At 36.9% G+C, this 27,025-nt stretch overlaps 2 protein-coding genes across 3 annotated transcripts; both read left to right on the top strand.

Moving 5' to 3' along the window:
- Window positions 1–7,135: 7,135 nt before the first annotated feature.
- LOC116021776 (protein REVERSION-TO-ETHYLENE SENSITIVITY1-like) lies at window positions 7,136–9,736 on the top strand. The gene is made up of 3 exons (XM_031262252.1): window positions 7,136–7,315; window positions 8,148–8,515; window positions 9,018–9,736. Exons 2-3 carry the CDS (start codon window positions 8,231–8,233, stop codon window positions 9,438–9,440), a joined length of 708 nt encoding a protein of 235 aa, XP_031118112.1. The 5' UTR covers window positions 7,136–7,315; window positions 8,148–8,230; the 3' UTR covers window positions 9,441–9,736.
- Window positions 9,737–18,768: 9,032 nt separating this feature from the next.
- On the top strand, window positions 18,769–24,524 carry LOC116021570 (histone deacetylase 2). 2 transcript variants are annotated; one of them, XR_004099023.1, is made up of 13 exons: window positions 18,769–19,221; window positions 19,509–19,564; window positions 20,796–20,913; window positions 21,761–21,823; window positions 21,954–22,022; window positions 22,099–22,265; window positions 22,353–22,417; window positions 22,704–22,750; window positions 22,918–22,962; window positions 23,052–23,102; window positions 23,518–23,604; window positions 24,082–24,164; window positions 24,267–24,524. XR_004099023.1 is itself a non-coding variant. In XM_031262001.1 (13 exons), the coding sequence occupies exons 1-13, from the start codon at window positions 19,108–19,110 to the stop codon at window positions 24,368–24,370; spliced, it is 1,074 nt and encodes a 357-aa protein (XP_031117861.1). In that variant the 5' UTR covers window positions 18,772–19,107; the 3' UTR covers window positions 24,371–24,524. The 2 variants fall into 2 exon arrangements, 1 of the variants encoding a protein (XP_031117861.1); XM_031262001.1 differs by having other exon boundaries at window positions 18,772–19,221; window positions 24,077–24,164.
- The last annotated feature ends 2,501 nt before the right edge of the window (window positions 24,525–27,025 follow it).

Genomic DNA, 27,025 nt, shown 5'->3' with positions numbered 1-27,025 from the left:
GAAAGCACTCGACGCGGCTCCTTAGCAGTTCCAGCTAAGAAACTTCATAAGTAACAAACACAGTCAACAAACCAAGACAACCAAAGCAGCAAAAAGAGCTCACTGCTCATCAACCCAAGGACCCGTCGAGGTCTGCCCCTCCGTGAAAACCACATCCGCCATAGGCTCCCCTTCTTCGCCCGTGTCTAGGACACTGCTAGCGTTTGGTGGGTCTTGATTGTGTTCGCCCGCCTCCGCCTGGAATTGGAAAACTTCTGTTGTGTTCCCATCCTCAGTTATCATTGTCCTCTCCACCCTGTTTCCTTTGTCAAAGCCTCGGACCACCGTATGACTCTCTGTTCCTGCCGCTTGGTTCACTTGTTTTTTGCTCTTCTCTATGCTCTTTTCCCCTTGTTTTGCTCTGAATACTTTTTGTTTACTCATAGTATTCTCACTGGTTCGCCCCATAGTATCATTAAGGATATGTGTTTCTGAAATCTGGACCTGGGGCCTCTTCCCTTTCCCTGAGAGTATGGCACCAGTTGGGCCTTCCGGTCTGTCTGCTATGAAATGTTCCTCTTGGGCCTCATCATCATACTCTTCTTCTAAGTTCTCCAACGCCCCAAAACTCATATTGTTCCATATTTTGAAAGCTTCTTTATTAAACTGATAGGTGTTGTTTCCGTGACTACCGTTCTCCTTTCCTTTTGAAGAGTCATTTCTTCCTCCCGTGTGTTTCCCAGGATTTCGTCTGTATTCCCCTTTATTTTGGTAGTTCCTAGTCTTTCTTTGGGCGATCATCCAACTTCCATATTTATCCCTTAACGGTCGGTTGACTCCCTGATTTCCCGCTCCATTTGCTCCGGCCTTCCATGTTGCTCCATTTCTCATCTCCGCCGTGTTGTCATAGGGATTCGACGAAGCTCCGCCGTCTTCAGTCGGTGTTTTGTCCTCTGGTTGTGTGTCTACTAGTTTGCATGCTTCTCTGCGATGACCCACCATTCCACACTTGAAACACACCAGATGGAGTCCTTCATACTCTATCGTTCTTAGTTTGTTCTTGAGGGTAAATTTCGTGAGTAACGGTTTCGTGATATCCACTTCCACGCAGATCCTCGCGAAGAGACCTCTGGATGCCATGCTTGTCGCATGGTCTACTTTCTTTGCAATCCCAATCTTATCTCCAACCCTCTATTCGATTGGTAGGCATGGGAAACGAACCCACACGAGCAGGCGCTGCGTCGTATCCCGCATGGGATCAAAGTCCAGTTCCCATTCTTTTACAGCCAAGCAATGATCCAAGACCGTCCATGGTCCTCCTAACTTTGCATGTTCGTAATCTGTTACCGAAGCAAATCTAACCAGGAAGTATCCATTCTGAATAGCAATAAGGTCCATTCCTGATTTGGGATTCCAGATTTCCCTCAACCGTCGTAGCAGATAATTGTATCCCACTACCTTCCCCAGCACTTTAATGATCAGAGTGTTCTCCCATCGTTTTCTCATCCTTCTTTTCTCTTCTTTTGTGAGCGTGATGACCATGCAGTCCGGATCTTCTTCCTCTTGCTCCTCGACGTCGTCATTCGAGATGTCGTTAGTGACATTGTCGTTGTCTTTTAGCCCTGTCAAGGCTCTCCTGAAGGAGATCGCCGGACTTCTAGCTGGTTGGGTCGGTGGGCTGAACTGCTCCTCATTGTTCTTGCTCGATTCCGGCACCGAGGTCGCCTGACCATCCTCTTCCATTTGCACTGGTTCATCGTCCCTCTCACAGGCACCTCTTTTCGACTTCTTCATTCTACGTCGGAGGAGGTCAGTTTCCTCGGCCAAGGCTCCGGCATTCTTTTGGTTTTCCGTCTGACTCGAGAGCATATTGTAATGTTTCTCTAATCGAACTCTAATTTAAAACCAAAAAACTGAATAAATACAAATCACTCTCATATATTATCTTGCATTCATAAACTTTCAATTACCGATTTAAATAAAGAAATTCAACATTCAATTACATATGCATGAACATTTCATATATAATCTTCCATTGATATACTTTAAAATGCTTATTTAAAAATAAACATTGGACATTATCTCATTCGCGCAATGCGCGTGAAAAACTAGTATATATATATAACAAATGCGCTCCACAATTCAATCGACATAAACTATAGTATATTATTATCTATATACCTTAGTTTAAACAAATACGGAGTAATAAATTCCTTAACATCTTTTAACAATTAATTAATATTACCCTTAGCACGTCCTAAACAAGTTTGTAGAAGATGATCTTAAACATGTTAGAGAAGCGTTAAGTTATTTATGATCTCTTGATAAGTGGGCTTGACGTAATGTATTCTAGTTGGTAGAGGCTAATGAGTAATGACCAGTTAAGATGTTCAGTGTATGGCCTGTTGAGATGATGTGCCTAAAGATGAGATACTCTAATAAGGGGATGTTTGGTACACTGTAATTGTAATTCCTTCACGATGCAATTCTTTGGCTTGGTAAATTACATTGTTTGGTTGAAGGGAATTGCAGCAATTCCCTCCTTTTGTTGAATTGGAATTCATACCTCCCCTATGAATTCGATTTCAATGAAGTATGGAAAGGAGAAAAAAAATAAGAGAAGGACTTCTCTATGTACCCTTAATAGTTATTATTATTATGATTATTATTATACAGGAGAATGTTAGTCTTTATATAACTTCTTCTCTTTCCATTCTCAATAATTTTGTTCATCCCTACCAAACAATGTAATTTTGAATTCTTATTTTTTTCTCATTTTATTCTTTTCCCACCAAATTACAATTTATTTTCTGATTAATTCATTCCTTCCAACCAAATGTTATTTAATAGCTAGATAGGTAAATATGGTAGCAGTCAAGAACCTTGTGGTCCAGTGACATCAAACCCTTCTCTTTATACGGGAGGTGGTGGGTTTGAGCCTTAGTGGAGGCAATACTTACTCTTGTGCAAAGTAGTTATGAACAGATACTACATTCTAATAGAGTTAGTAGTATTAAAAAAAAAAAAAAAAAAGGTAAATATGGTAGCTTGTTTAGACTAGTCCACATAAATGACCCCCCGCTTGGATCTCTTAATCATATATCCCTCATTTGGTCGGTTGAAATTGCTAAAAAAAAAGGTTTTTTAGGCTTATTTTCTAAAACATATTGTGTAGGTTATTGAGTTTGCACTATAATCTCATCATGAGTGTTTGTGAGATTCTTAATCCCAAAATCCCAAATACATTACTCTCTCTTTGCTGTAATCATTCCTGAAATGATACCATCTCTTCCTTCCAATGTACCAAGAAAAAAACAGGAAAAAGAAGAAAAACTTGTGATTATGCTTAGGTGCACCGCAACACAGGAAAAAAAAACACGTGAGTCTGTATATGGGCAGAATCCCACACGGACATAACAAATAGATGGCGTATTGTTTTTACACTTTTTTTGTGTCTATGTTCCTTGAATGTTTTGAATGCAACGAATACTTTAATTTGCTGTGCACTTTGGGTGGTTGCAATGTACTGCTGGTTGGCTGCATTCGTTGTTTTAATGTGTCATGTGATCTTTCTTAGGTAGATCCAACCCATCCATCAATAAACAAAATACCAAAAATTCACAATCCTCAATCAACACCCAACTCTAAATTCGTAATTTTTGAGTCAAATCTCCATTCAACTAAAGTGTCCTTGAACACACACATGTAATATTTTTTTAATGGTCTAGATTCATTCACACACACTCCATTCGCAGACATTTAATCACCGTTCGCATACACTTCAACTTAGAATCATAATCAATCTAGACCATTAAACTATTGTGACATCAAATCGTGTACACATCAATCTAAAAAATTTTAATGGTTTAGATTGTTTGACACACCACTCCGTTCGCACACATTTAATCACCGTTCACACACATTTTATCACCGTTCACACACACTTCAACTTAGAATCTTAAATCAATCTAGACCATTAAATTATTACATGGATGCACAAGATCTGATCTCACAACCTTACCTAAACAAGTGATATCTCATATGATCATAACTCTTTCTCTCTCTCTCTCTCTCTCTATCTATATATATATATATATATGCGCGCTCATGTGAGAATGAGAGCCCAAAAGAGAACTAAGAATCACTCACAGTAGTCCACTGTCCAGATTCAACGAATCAGATGTAACTTTAAAAAACGATGCGATGGCATATTCGTAAATAAATCAAACTTTGATGCAAGTAAAATGTGTTAAAAGTGCAAGTTTGCAAGTAAAATCACTTAATTTCTGCAACTATTTTCACTAAATAGTGCAATTAATTTACCTTGTTAACATTCGTGTACCTAATGATAAAATCTTTCATATAGGTACTCTTAATGATAACGTTAGGTGCACTTAATATTGATGCTCAGTGTACATTATTTGTTGCACTTGCAATACATTTTATTTGCACTTAGGTGTACTATATGAAACTATTACTTGCACTTTTAGCACAATTTACTTGCACTTTGATGTTCAATTATTTACAAAAATGCCACAGTATTTTTTATAAAAAAAAAAAATCAATGTTTCTGATCTGTTAGATTTGGACATGTGGACGACTGTAAGTTGTTCTTAGTTCACTCCTTGGCTACTCGTTCTTACTTGAACGACCTGTTCAAATGTGGTCGCGCCTTCCCGTGCGGTCGGTGCGGTTCACACCACTATGTATACAAATATACACCATTGAATGTTAGAAAATGCACCACAACGAAAATACACAAAAACACCAAAAAATACACCACACACCCAAAACAATGCATCATAACTCCCCTGCCCCTAATGGTGCATTTTCTAACACTGTGTGGTGTATATTTACATACCTAGTGGTGTGGTTTTGGTGATGCGTACCTAATGGTGCATTTTCTAACATTGAATGATGTATATTTTTATACATAGTTGTGCGGCCGCACTGACCTCACGTTAAGGCGTGGCCACGCTTAATTATGACCCTATATATATATATAGGGTAGAGTTTCAATGAGATCACTTGTTTAGGTAAGATCGTGAGATAAGATCTTGTGCATTCATGTAATATTTTTTAATGGTCTAGATTGATTGACACACACACTCCGTTCGCACACATTTAATCACCGTTCGCACACACTTCAACTTGGAATCTTAATCAATCTAGACCATTAAAATAAATTGAGATCAAATCTTGTACATCAATCTAAAAAATTTTAATGGTATAGATTGTTTGATTTTTCATTCTTATTATATGTAGGTTGTTCATTTTTCGGAATGGCATGAGGGAATAGATCAGGAATTCAATGCATTGTTTCATAATAACATGTGACGATTGGTTTTGGCGAAGCCTGGTATGAATGTTATTAGTTGTAAATGGGTATTTTGTATGGTTCGAAGCAGGCCCCACATGCCTGGTTTAAGTGTCTGCATGATTTTCTCCTCTCGGTTGACTTTCTTTCTTCCAAAATTGATGTTTCTCTATTCTATTATTCTGATGCGGACTCTCAAGTTTTTCTTTTGGTGTATGTTTATGATATACTAATTGAAGGCACATAATATGATAATTACAAACACATACTACATACACATAAATGTTTAGCTGCAAATATATAATATGTTAACTATAGATACATAACAAGTTGGTTTAACATCTTATGTGTTTGCAGTTAATATATTTTGTACCTGCAATTAACAATTTATGTGTATGTAGTTATCATGTTATGTGTTTGTAATTACCATGCTGTAGGCTTTCAATATGTTTAGAAGTGTAAAATATTTTAATCAAAAACACGCTATTTTTGGATCAAGTTCACAATGTATTGTGAACCCTCTTTCATGATATAACAACTGGATTTTGAGTGTGTGCTACCGGCAAGTAGGGGTGTCAATGCGGGCTAGTCTGCCCTACCGGAGGTTTTTTTTCGCGGGCTGGCTCGTGGGCTAGCCCGTGAGCCTAACTTTAAAATTTTTTTAAAAATTTATTATATTATTATTCTATATTCAAATAATTCAATCTAAATAATATTAGATTTTTTCGTGTCTAAAAATTTTAAATTTTTTAACATATATATATATATATATATATATATATATATATATATATATATATATATATATATATAGAAAGGTTCAGGTGCGGGAATGTTCCTAGGTAAAAAATGTGGTCAGACGATCTGAGCCATTGATCAAATCTAGATCAATGGCTCAAATCAATGAAAATTTTTTAAAAAAATGCACGCTCCTCCATTAATGCTCTCATCTTGGGATGACAGAGAACCTAAAGGAATTCATGAAATTGTTTATAAAATTAATAAAAATTCATTTTATTTTTTTTCCTAAGAAGAAAATAAAGCACCTTAAGAATGAAAATAAAGCACCTTAAGAAGGAAAACAAACCACGCACTTTAAGCATCAAAATGACACGCTTTAAGTACACAAACCATGCACCTTAAGCACACAAACAAAGCACCTTAAAAACACAAACCACACACCTAAAGTTTTTAATTGGCGCACCTTAAAGTACAAAAATCACACACTTTAAGCATACAAACTACGCACCTAAATGTTTAAAATGGCGCACCATAAGTGCACAAACTATGCACCTTAACATACAAATCGCGCACCTTAAGAAGGAAACCCACGCACCGCAAGAAGGTATTTAACAAGGTAATTCACGCACCTTAAGTTTCAACAACTGACTTACCTTAAGTACAAAAACCACGCACCTTAAGAAGGAAATTCACGCACCTTAAATTTAACCTAAATGCAAAGAGACCAAATTGTCACCGTGCTTTTTTTTAATCACTGTTAACCTTGAAGGTTGATTTGGACAAGATCAATGACTCAAATTTAACCGGACAACCATATCTAAGATATCAATCGCACGGAAACCCATTTATATATATATAATAATGAGAAACCCGCAAATTAAAAATTTTAGGCTCTAACCCGCCTCACCATGAAACAATTTAAGACTGGCCCGCGGGCTTCAACCGGAAGGCGGCAAACGGCGACTATCCACAAATAAAAATTTCTGAGCATCATAGCATAGGTAGAATGGGCTCCCACAGAGAGTGGTGGGCCAGTTGACCAGCCCGGCTGAGCTAGCTAGGTTCATGCACCTTTATCCTCTCTCTTTTCCTAAAGTAGAAGGAAAATGATAGCCCCAGTAAGAGCACACACAAATAAATACTTCCAGAAGGATCCTCCCCCATTGACATTAACATCCTCGAAAACGTTGTTTGGAGTTGTTTCTTTCTCAGCTGTACCAGGTTCTTTTGCTTCATCTCCTTAGACCAGACCGAACACCATTTCTCTCCACACTTCAGGTCTTGTCAATTTATCATCTTGCCGCTTTCTTTTTCTTTATTTGATTCTTGATATTCAAGTCTGTAATGCGTTTGGATCTTTACAAGATTGATTTTTGCATCTGGGATTTAATCATTTTTTGTGTGTATTTACTGAATTGTTCAAGTTGCTGTTTTGGGTCCCTGTCTGCTTTGCTGAAAATTCTACTTTAAAAAAAAAAATCTAATTTTTACTGAGTTTTGAGTAAGCCGTAAGCATAGCTTCGGTTTTCTCTGCTAAGCTCCCAAAATTTTAGCTCCTGAAGGATTGAATTCAGAGGGTGAAAGCAGAAGTTGTTGAGTTTAATACCAAATTTCATATTTGAATGTTTGATGTAAGGTTTATGAAGAGCATTATTAAATTTTGTTTTTATGTAAATCAAGAGGGCTTTTTGGGTCTTGCTGCTTTAACTTAAGTGATTTTTATGAAGTTTAGCTGATTGGTTTGGAGTTTTCAACCAATGTTCGAAATTTACTCTAGTTATCAGCATTGCTGAATCTAAACATCTTTTCATTTTTTCCTATTGATCTTCTGACCTCAGTTACAATGTGCCCTTGGTGATGCTTAACAAAACTTTCAGTTTAAGAGTCCCACATTGAAAATATAAGAGAGAAAAGGGTTTATAAGCCCACGAGTAAACTAGCTCATTGATTGAATTCAGTTTTTTAGTGTGATTTGACTGCATTATAACCCAGCCCTGTTTGGTTTGGGTTTTGAAATTTTGTATTTGTATCATCTTTGAGATATTTTTCACTCATTGTATCAGTGGGGTCCTTTTTTCTTATAATGAAAACTCTTCCATTCTGGTAATAGATTGGGAGCTTTGAGTGACTGCAAGTTCTAGAGGCCTACCCGCCTGCCATCTACCTCTACTCCTCTAGGGAAGACTTTCTGTGATGGATCTAAAACCTGCCAACAGTGTGGAGAATAAAGGTATCGAGCAAGGGATCAAGGATGAGCTGTGGCCGCTTGATGAAATAGATCCAAAGAACGCAAAGTTCCCGTGTTGTTTGGTTTGGACTCCCCTCCCGGTGGTCTCGTGGTTGGCTCCTTTCATTGGGCATGTTGGATTGTGCAGGGAGGATGGCGCAGTAATAGACTTTTCGGGATCCAGCTTTGTCAATGTTAATGATTTTGCATATGGTGCTGTGGCTAAATACCTTCAACTAGACAGAGAGCAGGTACTTTACTTCTGGTGCTGCCCCTACTCATATAATGTCTTTAGTCTCTTTGCACACCGCAAAATTTACCACGAAGCCCGGTTTTTCAAGTGTGGCAAGCATCGGGGTGAATCATTCATTAGTTTAAAGTACATTGCCTCTGGAGTAACTGTTCAGTACTTCAACATTTGCCATATTTGAAATGTTCATCACACTTGTGAATGCTCATTGAGGTTCATAGTATGCTAGTTGCTCTTCTGAGCATATATAATATATAAACATAAATGTGCAATCCAACTATCAGGTTGTGTTTTTAGTTGAGATGGAGCACATGCTTTAACTTGGTAGCAATCTCCTTGTCGCCCGATAAAAAATTGACTATGGTCCACGTGTTACTTGGAGCCCGTCAAAAAGTAAACATAAATGTGCAATCCAACTATTAGCTTAGTCTTTTAGTTGAGATGGAACACATTCTTCCAATTGCATTGAGAATCATGACTAACGAAATTGAATGTTTGAGCAGTGCTGTTTTCCTCCAAACCTCGCCGGGCATTCGTGCACACAACGCTATAAACATGCTGAGTTTGGAACTGCAATTAGTTGGGATGATGCCATCCACTCCAGTATCCGCCACTTTGAGCATAGATCGTTCAATCTATTCACGTGCAACAGCCACTCGTTCGCTGCAAACTGCTTGAACAGGATGAGCTACGGTGGATCAATGGATTGGAACATGATTAACGTTGCAGCTCTTATATTGCTCAAGGGGCACTGGGTCGACGGCCTTTCCATCTTGAGGTCATTTTTCCCTTTCGTGTTTGTACTATCCCTGGGTATTCTTATGGTGGGATGGCCCTTTTTCATCGCCCTGTTTTCATTTTCGCTGCTCATTCTTGGATGGTTTCTTGTGGGTACATACTTTGTCAAAAACCTTTTGGAATGCTAAAATCTTGTGTCTTCTAACAGTAGATGTCTCCTTTTTATTATGTCAAGATTATACTGAGGAAACCTCAACTTGTACTCCCCTTGCTGTAGGTGCCATACAAATGCTGAAATATGAAATCCCTTATCATCATCAGCACTTCGGAAAAATTTCATTTTCTAATCCCTGGTTATTAACTTTGTATATGTAGTTTTTAGATGTGTTATAATATTGTGTTTTGAGTTCTTAGATGTTACGTTTTTAGTCCTTTATCTTAATGTTTCACAATAACTTAATAGCATTTTTCAATCGTTCCTTGATGTCTTATGCTTACCTTTGGGTTAACATGTGTGAAATTTTAGTCAATTCAAACCGGTTTTGAGAATGGTTGATGAAAGTGTGCAGAGATCTTAGGACAAATGACTAAAAATATCATGACATAATTAAGGGCTATATTTACAAATGTCAATAATTAAAGACCAGGAATTTTTTTTAAAGAGGAATTTGTACTTTTAGTCTTTCAATTATTGCATGTTATGCAATTTAGGCTCCCATTGTCAATTTAAAAAAAAAAAAAATTAATCCTTCAATTTGTTTTAAAGCTTTCCAACTTAGTTTTTTTTTAACTTCAGTGTTAAACAAGTGAAAGACTAATTGGTGCAACAGAAAGACTGGATTGGCCACCTTTAAACAATTGAAGGACTAAATTGGTGCAACAGAAAGACTGGATTGGCCACCTTTAAACAATTGAAGGACTAAATTTTTAAGAATTGACAATTTGGGATTAAATTTCATAACATTCAATAATTGAAAGAATAAGTGTGGTTCCTCTTTGATTTTATTTGTCCCAAACTAATACTGAATTTGCAACTACACAAATACGTCTAACTAAGTGCATCTGTTCAGAGTATAGAGGGTAGAGTAACGAATGTCGTATTCACATAAATTACGAATACTAGTATTATCTATTGTTTTATTATGTAGCCAAAAGATTAATGAGAAGAATTAAGTAAAAGTGAAAGTGAATAACTAATCTAAACAAACAAAACTAAGGAAAAAAAAGAGGAAAGTAACCAGTGAGAAAATGGTTTTTGGATCTATTGATCCTTAAGATATCATTGACCATAGCATATATATGCCAAAAATAATTGTTCATTCCTAAGCCTGCGAGGCCTCATATTTCTCAAGAGTATTAACAACTAATCTCTAGGTTGATTAATTAGCATCCCTTCTAAATCTAAGACCTTCGTAAAAATTGCATTAACATTTTGTGAGTTCTATTGACCAATTTGACTCGAACACAGATGGTCGATGTCATCCTACATCTAGGGTTGCAATTCACTCATTCCAATTGTGTGGGATCTACACTCAATAAGGATATCTCTATCCTAAAGTTCATCCACCAATCAAGATTTCAATAAGCTAGCAATTATTGACTCAAGAACAATAAAGAAATTCAATTGAATCAAAGGAAAAACAATTATTAATTGGCAAGAAACAATAAAGAACTTAGTGTCATCCTAGAGTTCATCATAAATCTAAATACTACAATGTTTAGCCTCCAAATGTGGAGACAAATACAAAAGAAATCAAAGAAACAATAAGAAAGTTGTAAAGCATAGAAAAACTCCTTGAACCATGAAGAATCTTTTTTTCCAAGCCTTTCTCAAGGTGTAAGAAAAGATTCTTGAAGCCTATGGTCTAAAGGTGTAAAAAAATATTCTTGAAACGATAAGAAAGTTGTAAACCATAGAGTGTCTTGGAATATTTCTTGAAGCCTATGGTCAAAATGTCCTAAAAAAATCTCAAATTTGTCTTAAATAACAATTCTCGCCATCTAACGCAGCCTGTGACACGACTATGCCCCTTACTGCTTAGTGAAATTACCCAAGTGACATGGTCAGGGCATGCCCATTTCACTTGACGTGCTGAACTTTGTCCTTATTTTTGGCCTTGTCCTGCTCCAAATCTTGGAAAACTCTAAACATGAAAGTTGTAGCATATTGTCTTAACTTTTCATGGATACTTGAATCCCCCTTAATTGGACTTTATATGAGGTAGATAAGACAAAAGCACTACCAGCATATTGTAGGGTTGCATCCTTGGGGCGTGTTAGATTCTTTATGATTTTTCGATTTTGATTTTTCCTGAATCTCTTAAAACTCTGAACATGAAAGTTGTTGGTGACTTTCTTGAATTTCTAGTTCAAGGGTTTTTTGCACGAAAATGGAGCATAAGAGGAGGGAACTGCTTCTAGTGCACGAACGGGTGCACACTCGTGCAAGGATGGTTGGCACAAGGGGTTGCACGCTCGTGCATTCCAGCCATTGCGTACAAGCATGCTTTGTCCTCTTACACCGACTCTAGAATGATTCTGGAATTCCAATATGAGGCCTCGTATGGTTGTATTTCAATTCTTGAAACTTTATGGAATTCCCGTACCAGGTCTCGTACCCTTGTGTTAGCAGAATTCTTACAATGTTTTCTCTGAAATGTGAGGTCTCGATATTTTGAGCATTTCTCAGCCTAGGGATGTCCAAATCAAGTGATTTCAATGGAATTGGAAATATAACTGAAAGAGCTACAACTTCTATAGAGACTGCAAAGCCTAATTCGAATGTCTATAAGGTAAAAAATGGGTTGGAAACCAGAATTGTTACCCAGAAGAGTCGTATGAGCGTAACAGGGCTCGTACATCAATTCCAGAATGTTTTTGTTTCTCGCATACGTACGAGAGCTCTTGAAGCGGGGTACTTTCAACTACCTATATATTTGAGGCTTGGAAGACTCAAGGGGGGACCTAGATAGTTAGTTAGATAGTTTAGACACTAGAATATGAAGTTCCTTTCATGTTCTTAGACCTAAACACAATTTACATTTTCAAATTGCATTTCAATTTTTAGTTAGATTCAAGATTTAAGTTCAATATCAATTATGATGCAAGAATTGAAGACTTTGATCTACAAATTCATCTCTGTTTAGCTACGTTTTTTTTTCAATTTACTTTCATTGCAATTTTCCTTTCTTGCTCTATTGTTTTGATTTTATATCTTGTGTTTGTTATGGAATTCCTTGTTGATCATGAATCTTGTGATACTTTCATTATGCTTATGTGTGATTAGCTCTTTATAGGAGGAGGATAGGTGTGCATGCTAGTGTGTGATGGATTGACTTTGATTTGGTAGAGTAGGGACTTAATTCTTGACTTGATGGATAGTTGTTTAGCATAATTGGGGATTAATTGGGAGTTAACAAACCTCTCTAACCTCAAGGGGCAATTTAACCACACTTCACCTTTGAAAAAATGGAAGTGTGTGTGGTGTTAAGGACACGAAGTGTTCGATAAAACGCCTCTTATACTTCCTTGAGGCATGAGAGTGCCCTTGAAAGCTATAGAAGTGTGGAATGTCCTTGAGAAAGGCTTCATTCTAGTTATCACACATCAATCCTATTGTCAATTGGTTTCTTTCCTTGCTCCCTTATTGGTCATTCTACTTAGACCTATACATTGCCCTATTCAACTCCACTTTAATACTATAGTGTTCATTCTTTAGTTGCTTTGTTACTACAAACCTATATTCAAACGAAACCTATTGTAATTGACTAGATTTCCATGGCAACAATGTGATCTTGTGATTGAAACCTTAGAGCTCAAACTCCTATCGCCTATCCTTGAGAGAATGATATTCAGTGTAAGGATACCCTCCTACGCATCTACACTCACTCAAATACTCATCATCAAATGACATTGTTGCCAAGGATATGTAGCGGTGTTTGAGTTCTTTGACTTGTTTCAACATAAGGGAGATTTGTAGGAGAGCCTAGGTTTTTTTTTAATAATTTGTTATTTGCATTGTTGTGTGTTTTTGCACTTTTGTTTGAATTGCCTAACTTGGTGTATTACTTGTCTTACATGCCATATTTTCAATCTTATCAAGGGGAGCAATATGGAAACCAAGGAAACTATGTGCTTAATGGGGGTTCCTCTAACTCCTTATCGTATGGGGAAAATCACTATGATGACTATGGATGCTACAATGCTCAATATTATGAGGATAGTGATCATGGCTACTGGAGCTACATGTCACAACAAGGGTACTATGAAACCCCATATAAGAGTTAATTCCAGCAATAGTCCTCTGACTATTGTGATTTTCTAAATTTAACCCTCGTTTTTCAATTTGGACGAACTAAACCCTTGACTATTAAAATTGTTCCGCCATTAGTCCTTTCGTTAACCAATGGTTAGATGGACGTTAATAGAAGGGCTAAAATGGTCATTTCTTCAACAGAGCTTCTTCTTCCCCTTTGTTGAGTGTTATGTTTCGGGATAGTCGATTTAAGAAATGGCAGATGTTCAGCAACAGCTTCAATAGAAGCCCGAGAGCACGGCTGATAATGCACGTGCTGAATTTGAGAGGGGGCTCGAGGAGCTGATGCGTGGCCATTTGGATGAATGTATGTCATATGCGTCATGCAGTTCTGCTAGGAACACCGAGGATGATGATGATGAGGGCGAGCAACTTGTCAGGAGGAGGAGGAGGTCCGACTTAGAAGGTGATGATCTGGTTGAGTCATCTACAGCCAGGAGGTGCCACTCGCGGATTTTAAGCAAGTGGGCTGCTAGGCAAGCACAGGAGATGATAACAACAATGGAAAGGAGAAATCGCGAGTCAGAGTTGATAGCACTTGCTGGCTTGCACACAGTTTCCATGCTTGATTCATCATTTTTGAGAGAATCACAGTCTCCTACTTCAAGGCACTAGGGTGATGTTGAGAGAATAAGCAGTCAGGCATCAAGCATCCTGCGAATGTGGCGGGAATTGGAGGATGAGCATGGCTTGAACCGTGCCGGCTCGAGAGAGAGTGAAGGGAAGACTAACACAGCAAAGGAGTGTGGATTCTAATACATTGGTTCCTGCTTCTCTGTTTACATACTCAGAAATGCCTTCTGCAGTTCGTACACCTTCATATTTTTTTTTACGGTGACCAGACCAGGGAGCGTAGAATTCGACGAGAGCGCCTCGATCTTGGCCGACTTCCTTCTCGAAGTTGTCTTGAGTTAGAACGACGACATCGTCGGCGAATCAGGTGTAGTTCAATTCACATCCTTTACATATTAGTCACTGTAATGTTGCAGGGAATGAGGACTTCCTTGAATCAACGGAATGAACGAATGGCCTGTGAAGAAGAAGCTCAGCAGACAAAATGACCATTTTAGCCCTGCACTAATGTCAATCTAACTCCTAGTTAACGGAAGGACTAATAGTGGAAGAATTCTGATAGTCAAAGGTTTAATTCGTCCAAATTAAAAAACGATGGTTAAATTTGGAAAATCACAATAGTCGGAAGACTATTGCTGGAATTGACTCCCCATATAACATCCCTTACCTAACACAACCCCCACCTCCTAGAAGTCCTTATGAATATCTTTGCCAAAACGGCAAAAATACTATGAAAATGATTCCTCCCAACTTAATCACCAAACCCCACCTCAAAACTACCAAGGTTCATCGTACCAACACTCAACTCCACCACCCAAAATGAAATCCTTTTATTACCATCATTGTGATGCACTTAACTAAACGTTTGAAAAAGCCATTCACCATAACCCCATAAATCCATACCCTCAAGACCATTCATATAACCAAGGTTCCCACACCCCTCAACCATACACTCAAAATTCTTCATATGCTCGATATGAACAATACCCTCAAGATCTCTATAACTACAATCCACCTCAACATCCTTACCAGCCACAATATTACCCTTGTAATTCATATTCTTCACCAACTCAATATCCACCTTATTCCCAAGACCCACGCCACCAAAGTTCACCACCATATGACGATTAAAAGCATTCACCAAGTGTGGGAGAATATGGATTGGATGAGGAGACCTTGGCAAGAACTAGACATTTGGGACTCACTTTTGTACCTAATGAGGACAATGAAGATGAAGCCAACCACTTGAGACAAGGTGAGGAGGAAGATGCATCTAGTCATGATGAAGAACCCCCGCCCTAAGATCAATTTGGAGGAGATGATGACTACTTGGATGAGGAAGAATGACAAGCGATAAGAGGCTTTGGAGTTGCAATTGAGCCTACTACAAGAGGCCTTTACCCAAAGAGCTCCTGAGGCACTTCCAAGCACAACCAAAGATAACTCTCAAGTAGATTCGCAAGTAGAGAGGTGTAGGGTTGATAGGGAGGAGTGAGTGAGTGACATCCCCGACTTGAGTGACCTTGAGTGTTAATGAGGGGGAAAGTGGGATGTGAAGAGAGCATGGACGAAAATTTTGAAGAAGAAGAAAGGAGTGTAAAGGAAATGTGTGAGGGGATGGTATGCATGGATGAAGATGCTTGTGAGAAGGAGTGAACATCTTGTGAGGATGAATGTATGACTCTTTACTTGGTTGGCGGAGTTATAGAAGTTGATGAGGAGTTGAGAGGATATGTCCTAGAGAAGGAGAAATGTGAAGAAAATTTTGAAGTTAAGGACATAAAAGAGAAACGTGAAGAAGAAGTTGAAGAAAGAAAGGAAAAAGGAAGTGGTGGGGAGGAAAAGATGGAAATTGTTAAAGAAAAAGAGTTGATTGAAGAGGTTGAGAAAGAATAGAAAATATTAAACGAAAAGGGAATATTGATGTGGAAGAAATTGATGAAGAAAAAGAGAAGGTTGAGGAAGAAGAGAAAGAATAAGATAAGAAGGAAAACAAGAGGAAGTTAGAAGAAAATGTGCTTATCATGAGCTTTAAGGAGTTTGTTGATGCCCGACACTTGAGAAGAGAGTCGATTAAGACAAATGACTTATCTTCATCCAACCATGCATGGACTCTTCATTAACAATTGCGTCGAGCTAAAGACGTTAAACGTAGATTGTTTTTGTAATATCAATAATGACAGACAAATGACTTATCTTCATCCAACCATGCATGGACTCTTCATTAACAATTGCGTCGAGCTAAAGACGTTAAACGTAGATTAGTAGTATGCTTTGTTAGTGTTTTTGTAATATCAATAATGACATTGTCATTATATTCACTCAATGTAGTATATGTTCATAACTACTTTCTCAACCTACTGAAGCACACAGAGACAACTGCGCCTCCACTGAGGCTCGAACCCACCCCGTTTCACATGGGGGTGCAACCGGGTGCCACTAGACCACAAGGCCATTGGCAAGTGTGGTGTACTTAGTTCTTGAAGTCTCAAAGTATCTAGAAGTTAGAATATTATTCCAACAGGATACTTTCAAACTTATTCTAAGCCTATGCATTGCACCTATCCAACTCCACTTTAATACATTTGTGGTCTTCACTTTGTTGTTTTGTCATTGCACTTATATACTCAATCTACCAAATTGTAATTGACTAAATTTCTATGCGAATAATGCGATCTTGTCCTTGAAACCTTAGAGCTCAAACTCCTATCGCCTATCCATCAAGAACGATATCTATGTAAGGATATCCTCTTAATTACACATCCTACACTCACCCAAAATACACTTCTCCACACTCCAATCACCCCAATTGGACCTCGTATAACAGAATTATGGTCAAAATGCTCTCAAACTGTCACAGAGTATCCTATTTTATCATTTTTGCTTAGAAGTTTCTGGAAATCAAATGTTAACACAAAATTACTAATAACAGATGTTGTATACATATTTAATCTAATATTTTTGCTATATACAATATATTGCCTTAATAAAATTGCATTTTTTTTAAAAAATAAAAATTGTTTTGTAATTTGTTATATTTAAAAAACTAAATACAATTCAATAATGTAATTCTAGAAAAAAAGTCTACAAATAAAACACAATCTATTTAAATGGAGAATAAAGTGATAAAAGAAAAATGAAGATTACCCAACAATATTTGTGTATAAAGGTTGTTTCCTTCAAATCCAATATGCTTTTTCATCTCCACACCGATGTAGCAGGCTATTCGTCTTACCAGTTCCTTCATTGACGTGTATGGGTCAAAGATTTGAGTGGCTTCGTTACCGTTTCTCAGACGATCAATGTAAGGTAGGTTAGATTATTTGGAAGACAAGTAAGAAAGGTGGTAGAAAATGTTTTTGTGGCGATTTGGTGAAAAATGATCGGAAAATAGAAGTTTTTTATGATGTTGGTCGAAAAAGGTGGTAGAATATATTTTGCGTAGCTTCTAGAAAGGATAAAGAGAGATGAGAGAGTACATACAGGAGAAGGAGCCAAGGGTTAATGTGGTATGAATGTCTGAATTAGGGTTTTAGTTTGAGTTTTTATACATGAGCATAGGTAAGATGGGTTGGGCTAGCGCAACAAATGATTTTTAGGCCTTTCTTTTTCTTATTTAACAATTTTGCTGTCCATTGGGCTAAAATATTGGACACACACACGGGTTAATGTGGTATGAATGTCTGAATTAGGAGATGTGAGCGTAGCTTCTAGAAAGGATAAAGAGAGATGAGAGAGTACATACAGGAGAAGGAGCCAAGGGTTAATGTGGTATAAATGTCTGAATTAGGGTTTTAGTTTGAGTTTTTATACATGAGCATAGGTAAGATGGGTTGGGCTAGCGCAACAAATGATTTTTAGGCCTTTCTTTTTCTTATTTAACAATTTTGCTGTCCATTGGGCTAAAATATTGAACACACACACGAGTTGCTGTAAATATATATTTTTAGTTTTATTTCAGTGGGCTTTGTATTTATTAATTTATTAATTGTGTTTTATTTATTTATGTATTTATTTAGATGAATAAAAATTATTAATGATTATCTTCTACATGTATCTATTTTAAATGACATATATGATATATTTGGATTATGTATGTTAATATAGAAAAGTTGCCACCTTCTTGTGCATTTGACGGACATCCACGCTAGTTGCACATTCATGATGTGGCAATATTAATAGAGACCCTTATTATTTTTTTCTCTCTAATTCATCCTTCATGATGTGACAATATTTCATTGATAGCTAAATTCTATTTTGAATTAGTGGTGGAGTTAAATAATTCATAGCACCTAAGGCCTTCCCCATTGGAAGTTTTTCACGGTATTTTAGGCCAAAATTGCCAAGTTGGAAAAGAGATAGTGAGGAGAGAGAAAGTTGGAGTATCTCCCATAAATATGAAGTTTTTTCAGAGGTTGTGGAGCCCACTATTAAAGTAGAGAGTTGCGCAACTCTCGCTCCCAGGGGCACGTAAATATAATTTTTTTTTCAATTTTTTGTTTTGTTTTGTTTTTCTTTTTTTTTTCTTCACTCTGATTTTCTCTTTTCTAGTTAGATTTGCAAAATCTTCTCAAAAATTTATCACTACTTCGGCCTAAATGGATGTCACATCCAGAGGAGGAAAAATATTGAAGATGAAATTTAGGAGGGGAAGCATTTTCCCTAAGCAACTGCGGGGACTCGTATGTAATTTTCTCCGCTCCACGTGGCATGCTCCGCATGGCTTTACTGACACCTATCTCCGAAGCACCGTCTAGCTCTTCCCACACTCGCCGAGTCAAACTAAACACCTCTCTCCCAAGTTCCAACCGCCACAAATGGAAAGTGAGCTATGATCCTCTGTGCGTCAGCCGGATAATATAATCTCCCCTCCGATCGCCGCTAAACTTCACCGTTCCCGGCCTCAATCGTTGCATTATCCTCAACTCTTCGCTTCTCTTCTCTTCTCAACTAGCCTAAGGTCCACGATGTCTTCATCGTCCGGCGGCCCTTCTCCGATATCCAAAAACGACGACGCCGAAGCCGTCCGTCGAAATCGAATTCTCTCAAGCAAGCTCTATTTCGACGTGCCTCCTTCTAAGGTAACACGCCTCTATTACTGTTGGAAAATATTTTAAAGTGATACTCCGTATTTTTAAGAAAGAGGTTTACTAAATAAGAAATTGATTCTAGATATATAATTCTATATCTATTTTATTCTTCGGGAAATAATTATTATTTTTTGAATAATTGTGAAAATTACAACACTTGTTTTTATAACTACATACAATACAAATATGTATTGTGTATGTACGTCTGTGTAAAATTGTTTTAGCTACACTTCATCAAATGTTCTTAACTGAACTTGAACTTCTATTTGTTGAATCAGGCTCCGCTTATCTACTCATCTTCATACAATATCGCCTTTCTCGGCATAGAAAAGTTGTAAGGATTTTGTTTCTTTCCTTTTCTGGAATTTTCTCTGCATATATCTCCTTTGTGTGTGTTTGTGTGTGTTTTTCTCCTTTTATTGGGTTAGTAAGTACTCCTTATATCGTTTTACTGCATTTGGAGTAATACTTCTATTGCTTTTGGAGTACACTTGATGAATTTCCTTGGAGACTTGATTAATTGAGTGGAACTTTCAATAACATAATTCCAGTCTTGCATGAGTAAGGTTGGAGAATGTGGAGATGAAATATATATTTTATGTTTGTTTTTGGCAGTTTATGATTTCTGACTTGAATTTATAGGACAGACATTCTTCTGAGTGCGAGAGTAAACAGGATACTTAACTGATGTTCGAAAACCACCAGTGCAGTTATACTTCTTTGAAAATGTTAATGTAATTTTTTTTTAAGGCACACATTTATTCATGATCAATGACGACTACATTTAAATTCTTCTTATTATTGTGGTAATTATTATATTTTAAATTTTTTGTAAGTTTCTAAATTTTTATTCTGCTTAGTGATTTTCTTCAAAATGGAAGTGTTTTACATAACTTAAATTTGAAACATGAACCCATTTAAACAACTATAGAATCTGAGGAACTGAAAAACACTACTATTAGTCAACTACAATTACAGAATATTAGGAAGGCGAAAACACTATCAGTATTATGCAATATTTCACTAATGTGTATATAGCTTCACTTCCATTTAATCCATGATTGCATTTAAATTTATGCAAGTAAATAGATTATTCTTGAGTCATCACTACTATATGTTACAAGAATATGAAACTAGATGACTCAATATTTAGTGCATAATTGAACAAAAACCCCTAACTTCAACATGCTGGAAATCTAGGAAGTCCTAACTAAATTGATCATAATTTTATATTAACATCCTATGGGCTATTGGTGTAACATTTATTATATAGCTGGACTTCAAGTGCTCTTTGTGGATATGTGAATTTTGCAAATCCATCATATAGTCACCAAAGTATAGTCCTCCAATGTCACACCATTTGAATAATATTTGGTGCAAAAATTAATTTGGTGCAAACAACATTTTACTTCTTTTATGAGTGGTCTGCCGTTTGCAAGTACCTTGTCAATATTCCACCTTTCTTTATGCACATTTATTATTTTTTTGTTTCATCCTTTCAGAGGTAACCATTTTGTGATGAATGTCTTTCTGAAGTTCATTTCATTTTTATTAATTTGATGTAGGCACCCATTTGATTCTTCTAAATGGGGTCGTATCTGCCAGTTCCTCACTGCAGATAAAATTCTGGAGAAAAAGCAAATAGTTGAGCCTCTGGAGGCAACCAAAGATGATCTCCTAGTGGTATTGCAAGCCACTTTTCATTTGCATTTTATTTGTGCTTGTTTAAAATAAGATGTTGAAAGTTGAAACTTTTAGGATTTTTTGCTATTTATATATCTAATTATCCTTCTCCATTCTAGTGTAATGCCCATTATTCTTTATACTATCATGAGCACAGGAAAGGAACTTAATGTGATATGTTGGTCCTGGACTTTATAGGAACAGTTTGGTCTTTAGCAAATGCATTATGACAGAGAAGGGAACAGGAGATCATAGAAACAGAGATCTGCTGTACAAGTTCCAACTAAGGAATAGAACAAATAGTGACTTTAATTGTTTCTTTTTTTGGGGAGTACATCTGAAGGGTTGGGGGTTAAACTTGTAACCCCCTAAGCTTAGCTAAGTTTATAAGTTTATGCTACTTGACCACAAGGTCTTGGGCATAGTTTCCTTATACCTGCTTAGATTTGCTTAAGAGGATGTAGTGCCTTATACATACTCAGATGTGCTTATCCTTGCTCTATAGAAGATTTTAGCATATAGACCATAAGATTCTAGAGCTTGAGGCTGAACTTTATACATCTGCTGGATATTGGGTCCATTAGTCCAAAAGTCGAAATGCGTGTCTGTAAAACAAACTCTATTTTCTCTCCTTCCCTCTCTTGTTTTTCTTCCTTGTAGGCGAGCTTCGTTGGATCTAGAGCAGACTTAACAATGAAATTAAAAAAATGTCACCCTTTTATCTCTAATGTGAACATAAATGGGAAGTATTAATTTCTTGTGCCTGCTGTGAAGCTTACGTGCTATGTGTTCCTCATGTTCTGTAACTTCTATTTGTATGTCTAAGAATCTGTGATTTTGGTGACAGGTACATTCAGAGTCCTACTTGGCTAGTTTAAAGAGCAGCATAAATGTCGCTATGATTGTTGAGGTCATACTTGAATTTAACTTCATATTTTTAATGTAATCCGTAACATTTTCCTGAAGTACAGCTGGAACCAAAAGAATCCCTGTAATGAACTTTTTTTTATTTCTGGATATCTTGTACTTCTACGTTGTAGGTCCCACCTGTCTCAGTTCTGCCTAATTGTCTTGTACAGCAGAAAGTTCTTCAGCCTTTCCGCAAGCAGGTGAAATTTAATTATATTCTGCTTCTATTTCTTTACAAATTATGGTTCAAACTACTCACTGAGCAGTTTAAGATAGGTAGGAGGAACCATTTTGTCTGCTAAGCTTGCAAAAGAACGAGGATGGGCTATCAATGTGGGTGGTGGGTTTCATCATTGCTCTGCAAGCAAGGGAGGTGGCTTTTGTGCTTATGCAGACATCTCAATTTGTATTCAGTTTGCCTTTGTCAGGTTGAATATATCAAGGTATTTATGCAAATTTATACCTACATAAAATTTTAAGCAATTTGTTGAGCATCAAAATTCGTTAATTTTTATTATCTACATATACAGAGTGATGATAATTGATCTTGATGCACATCAAGGAAATGGCCATGAAATTGATTTTGCAAATGACAGTATGATTCTTTCCCTTACCTTACCTTGGGCTTTCTGTGGCTTCTTTTTGTTTTTGGGGTGACAAGGAAAACCCGTAGCCACTACCCGAGGGTGTACAATGAGTAAACCCCACCTTGTGACCCTAGCTGGCAAAGGACAACAAGAAGGTAAACCAGTCTAGGTTGCCCATAGCTGACTGGCTCAAACCAAGAAGGATGGGATTCGAACTCATGACCTTGTGGTTACAAGTTTTATCCGGGTTACCCCTTTCTTTTTGTTGATTGGTCTGTGATTGGATATTGGCAGGAAGGGTCTATATTCTTGACATGTACAATCCTGGCATTTATCCATTGGTGAGTTGCTGTCTACACACTTTTTACCGACTAAATTGTTTATCCTGCTTTGCGTCCCTCTTTATCTTGTTGCCCTCAGGATTTTCACTAGTGTCCCCTTGCAAATATATGGTTTTTCATGAGCATATGGTCTACTTGTCTTTTTACTAAGTTATGTATCTTTTAAGGATTTTGAAGCCAGGAGATACATTGATCAGAAGGTTGAAGTTGGGGTGAGAATTAAATTCTCTTGATTAAGATGAATTTACTGTGTGCTTCTGTTTCGTCAAACTCATAACTTTTGTTAAATCAATTGTGACAGAGTGGAACTGAAACAAATGACTACTTGACTAAACTAGATCAAGCTCTTAAGGTTTGTATTTTCTTTACTTGGTTCTTTATTCAGTTTCAAATGAGAAAACACAGATGGTGGCCCTTTTCTAATGAAGGAACTGAGGAGACTCAATGTGGAGAATTAAGAGAGGCAATAATTAATTAGTTATTAATGTATATAGAATGTTGAATTTGAAAGATCTGGTGGGTAGAGAATAACAACCTTGTGGTCTAGTGGCACTCAGTTTACACTCCCACATGGAAGGGAGTGGGTTCGAGCCTCAGTGGAGGTGACTGTTGACTTTTTGTGCTTCTGTAGGTTGAGAAAGTAGCTATGAGGCAGAAACAAAGATGAAGAATATGTCACACAGTTAGACACAACCCTTTGTTTTTCAACATAGAATATACATATACATATATATATGTAGTTTATGATTTTTGAAATGAATCTGCAGGTTGCTGAACATAAATTTAACCCTGACTTAATTGTGTATAATGCTGGCACTGATATATTGGATGGAGATCCTCTGGGAAGATTGAAGGTGAGCTTCTTAAAAGACTTGAATTTATCTGTCAAGAAATAAAATCCTAGCTTCAATAAAAACAAATATTCTGTAGATCAACCAAACAGGCTAACCCATGGCCCCACATGTTCTTATTCTGTAGATCAACCAAACAGGCTAACCCATGGTCCCACATGTTCTCTCGGATTTTTTTTAAATACTAAAAAGGCTGAATCTAATTAATTAGATAGTTTAACTCTTGACTTTAGAAATCCACGTGTTTTTTGTTTTTTTTTATCAAAGTGGGGCTCTTAATGGACACTCAACTAGAGCTGGAAGTGATCTGTGATTCTGTGCCACTGCCTTTTCTGCGCTCCAAAATTTCCAGTTGACACAAAACCTCAACAATGCAGTCCACTGGAAATTATCTTTTAGTGTGGAGTTTGATGTGATTCTCCTTTGTATGCTAATTTATGAAGGATAATGCCAGCCTATTTATTTGTGTGTGTAGATCAGTCCAGAAGGAATAGCCGCAAGGGATGAAAAGGTTTTTAGATTTGGTCGGGAGAGAAATATCCCTCTTCTGATGCTTACATCAGGTTGAATAAGTTCCCCACTCATTAAGTCATTATTAAGTCATTGTAATCTTCTTTTATTAAGCCATCTAAAAATCTGTGTTTCAATATGGTATGATGTTTCAGGTGGTTACATGAAGTCCAGTGCTAGAGTTATAGCGGATTCAATCATAAATCTTTCAAGGAAGTCGTTAATAGACATTGGTACTGGCATTTCTGGGAAAATATGAACCTCCTGTCACTTGTTGTGAATATTGCCTTCATTTTATACCTTTTTTTTGTCCTTGATAAAAAATCAAATTATGAATTATGTGGATGTTAGCAAAGTAAAGCAGTTATACTCAATTTAATTCTTAACTATAGTGATATTTCTTTCCTCCTAAACTAGTATTTTCACCCGTGCGATGCACATATAATATATTAAGAATATTTGGATCGATATATAATTATATAAATTATGACATCAAATATTATATAGTGCAATTGAAGATATGTTTTAGATCGATTATGTTTTCTGAGCAAATATTATATAGTGCAATTGAAGATATGTTTTAGATCGATTATGTTTTATGATGTTATCCTTGTTTGAATTTGAGCAAATAATTGTTTAATTAATAGTTAATGTGTAGATATATGCATGCGGTCTTGAAACTTTAGAAATATTATATATCGATTACGGATTAACTTTAGAAATATTAAGAAATATTATATATCGATTACGGATTAACTTTAGAAATATTATATATCGATTACGGATTAACCGAACAACTATTACAAACTTGACAAACTCTTACAAATTGTTTGCAACTTTAGCTTGAATCTGCTGTTTAAAAAAAAAAAAAAAAACACAAGCTTGAATTTGCTATTTTAAACTAAAATATATAAATGGTTAATTTAATGCAAACTAAAAATGGTACAGGCGACATTCTTAGCAACATCAACAGTGACCCCTTCCTCAATTTTCTTGAAATCTTAGGTTCTTCGGAAACATCTAGATCACCACCCTTCATGGCACCAGTGCTTAGTGGAAGATGACATCTTCCTACTTTTGTACTACGCCTTTGCTTGTCTTCTTCTTCATACTTTTCTGCTTTGTCATCGCCTTCATCCTCCTCTTCTGCACAGATTTCGTGCACCTTCTGTCTCATCTCCTAGACTCCTACCATGTCCTCCTTAGCAGACACTTCCCCCTCCCCCAATACTAGAACAGTAAGTATCACTATGTTCTATGATCTATGGCAGGCTGGCATATTGGTCTAATATATTTATATCATGGTTGAAAAAATCGCTAGGCGCTCGAGGGTACCTAGCGCCTAGGACGCCTATGCGGAGATTAATCGGCGCTAGGCGTTAGTGTATTTTTTTTTAATAAATTTGTTTAAGTATTTTAAAGACTAATAATTATAAATTATATAATACTTTAATAGTTAATACTAAAATATTAAATATTAACCTAAAAAATATCTAGAGTTTGTACAATTTAGGGTTATTTCGCTCAAAATAATATTGTTTTGAGTGAGATAACCCATTAAAAAAAAACAATAGTTAATTGCCCGAGTGGGCAGCCTAGGAGGTCTAGTCGGCGCCTAAGAGGCTTAGGCGGTCAGCGCCTAAGCGGCCTAGGCGGTGCTTAGGCGGCCTAGACAGAACTTAGGCGGCTTAGGCGGTTGCCTAGTCGGCCAACCGCCTAGACCACCATTTAAGGTGATACGCTAGGCGGTCGACTGGCACCTAGGCCTAGACGGGATTTTTGCAACATTGATTTATATATATAATCAGTTATCGGTCACCGACCGATAACCAAAGGGTAATAACCGTAAAAAACTGAAAAACTAAATTTTTTTACATCAATAACCGAAACTGACTGAAAACCAATTTTTCGATCGGTTCGGTTATTGGTTTTTGGTTAACCGATATTTTGCTCACCCTTAGATGGAGAGCAATTAAAGTATCAGTGGAACTAGACCTCTTCAAACCTCAATAGTAGATGAACAAGGAGTACAAACCCAAGGCATTGAGACAGATACTCAACAGCCTATAGTCATTCCTACCGTTCCTGCTACTAAGAAGAGGAAGGAAATTGAGTCTTGATCCAAAGTCTAGGATCACGTTGAAAAGATCCTAGATTCTGAGGGAAAGTGATTAAAGGCAAGTGCCATTACTATGCAAAATTGTTTGCATGTGAATCTAAAAAAGATAGCATGTCATCTTTGAGAAATCATATATTGAATTGCCTTAAAAATCCTCATTCAAAATATACGAGTCCCTACTAACATTAAATATTGTTTCTACTTCTGGAACATAGGCTCTTGAGGGGTTTTTGGGGACATGGGTCTTTAATCAAGATGACATTAGGAGGGCCTTGTGTGAGATGATAATCATAGATGAGCTCTCTTTTAGGTTTGTTGAGGGACAGAGGTTCAAGAGGTTTATTCTTGTTGCTTGTCCTAGGTTTCGGATTCCTTCTAGGTGGACAATTTCTAGGGACATCTACCAAATATTCCTTGATGAGACGCTAAACCTTAAGAAGTTGTTTAGGGTGGGAACCCAAAGGGTCAGTTTAACCACTGATACATGGACTTTTGTTTAGAGGATTAATTATATGTGCATTACTACACATTTCATTGATAACCAGTGGAAGCTTTAGAAAAAAAAAATTATTTCCTTTGTCAATGTTACAGTCGACAATGCTCCTTCTAATGATACAACTTTGGGGTTTTTTTAAGAGCAAGATGTTATCTCAGAGTTCTTCTTCTATTAGGGTGGAGTACATGCACATGAGGTGCATAACCCATATCCTAAACTTAGTGGTCCAATATGGTTTGAGGTTTGCAGATGTGTAGTGAAAAGGGTTAGGGATGTAGTGAGATGGGTTAGGAACTCAC

The sequence above is a fragment of the Ipomoea triloba genome, chromosome 6 (genome assembly GCF_003576645.1).
Source record: "Ipomoea triloba cultivar NCNSP0323 chromosome 6, ASM357664v1".
NCBI lineage: Eukaryota > Viridiplantae > Streptophyta > Magnoliopsida > Solanales > Convolvulaceae > Ipomoea > Ipomoea triloba.
The sequence above is the reverse complement of the archived record's forward strand: the minus strand, read 5'-3'. Positions and strand labels throughout refer to the sequence as shown.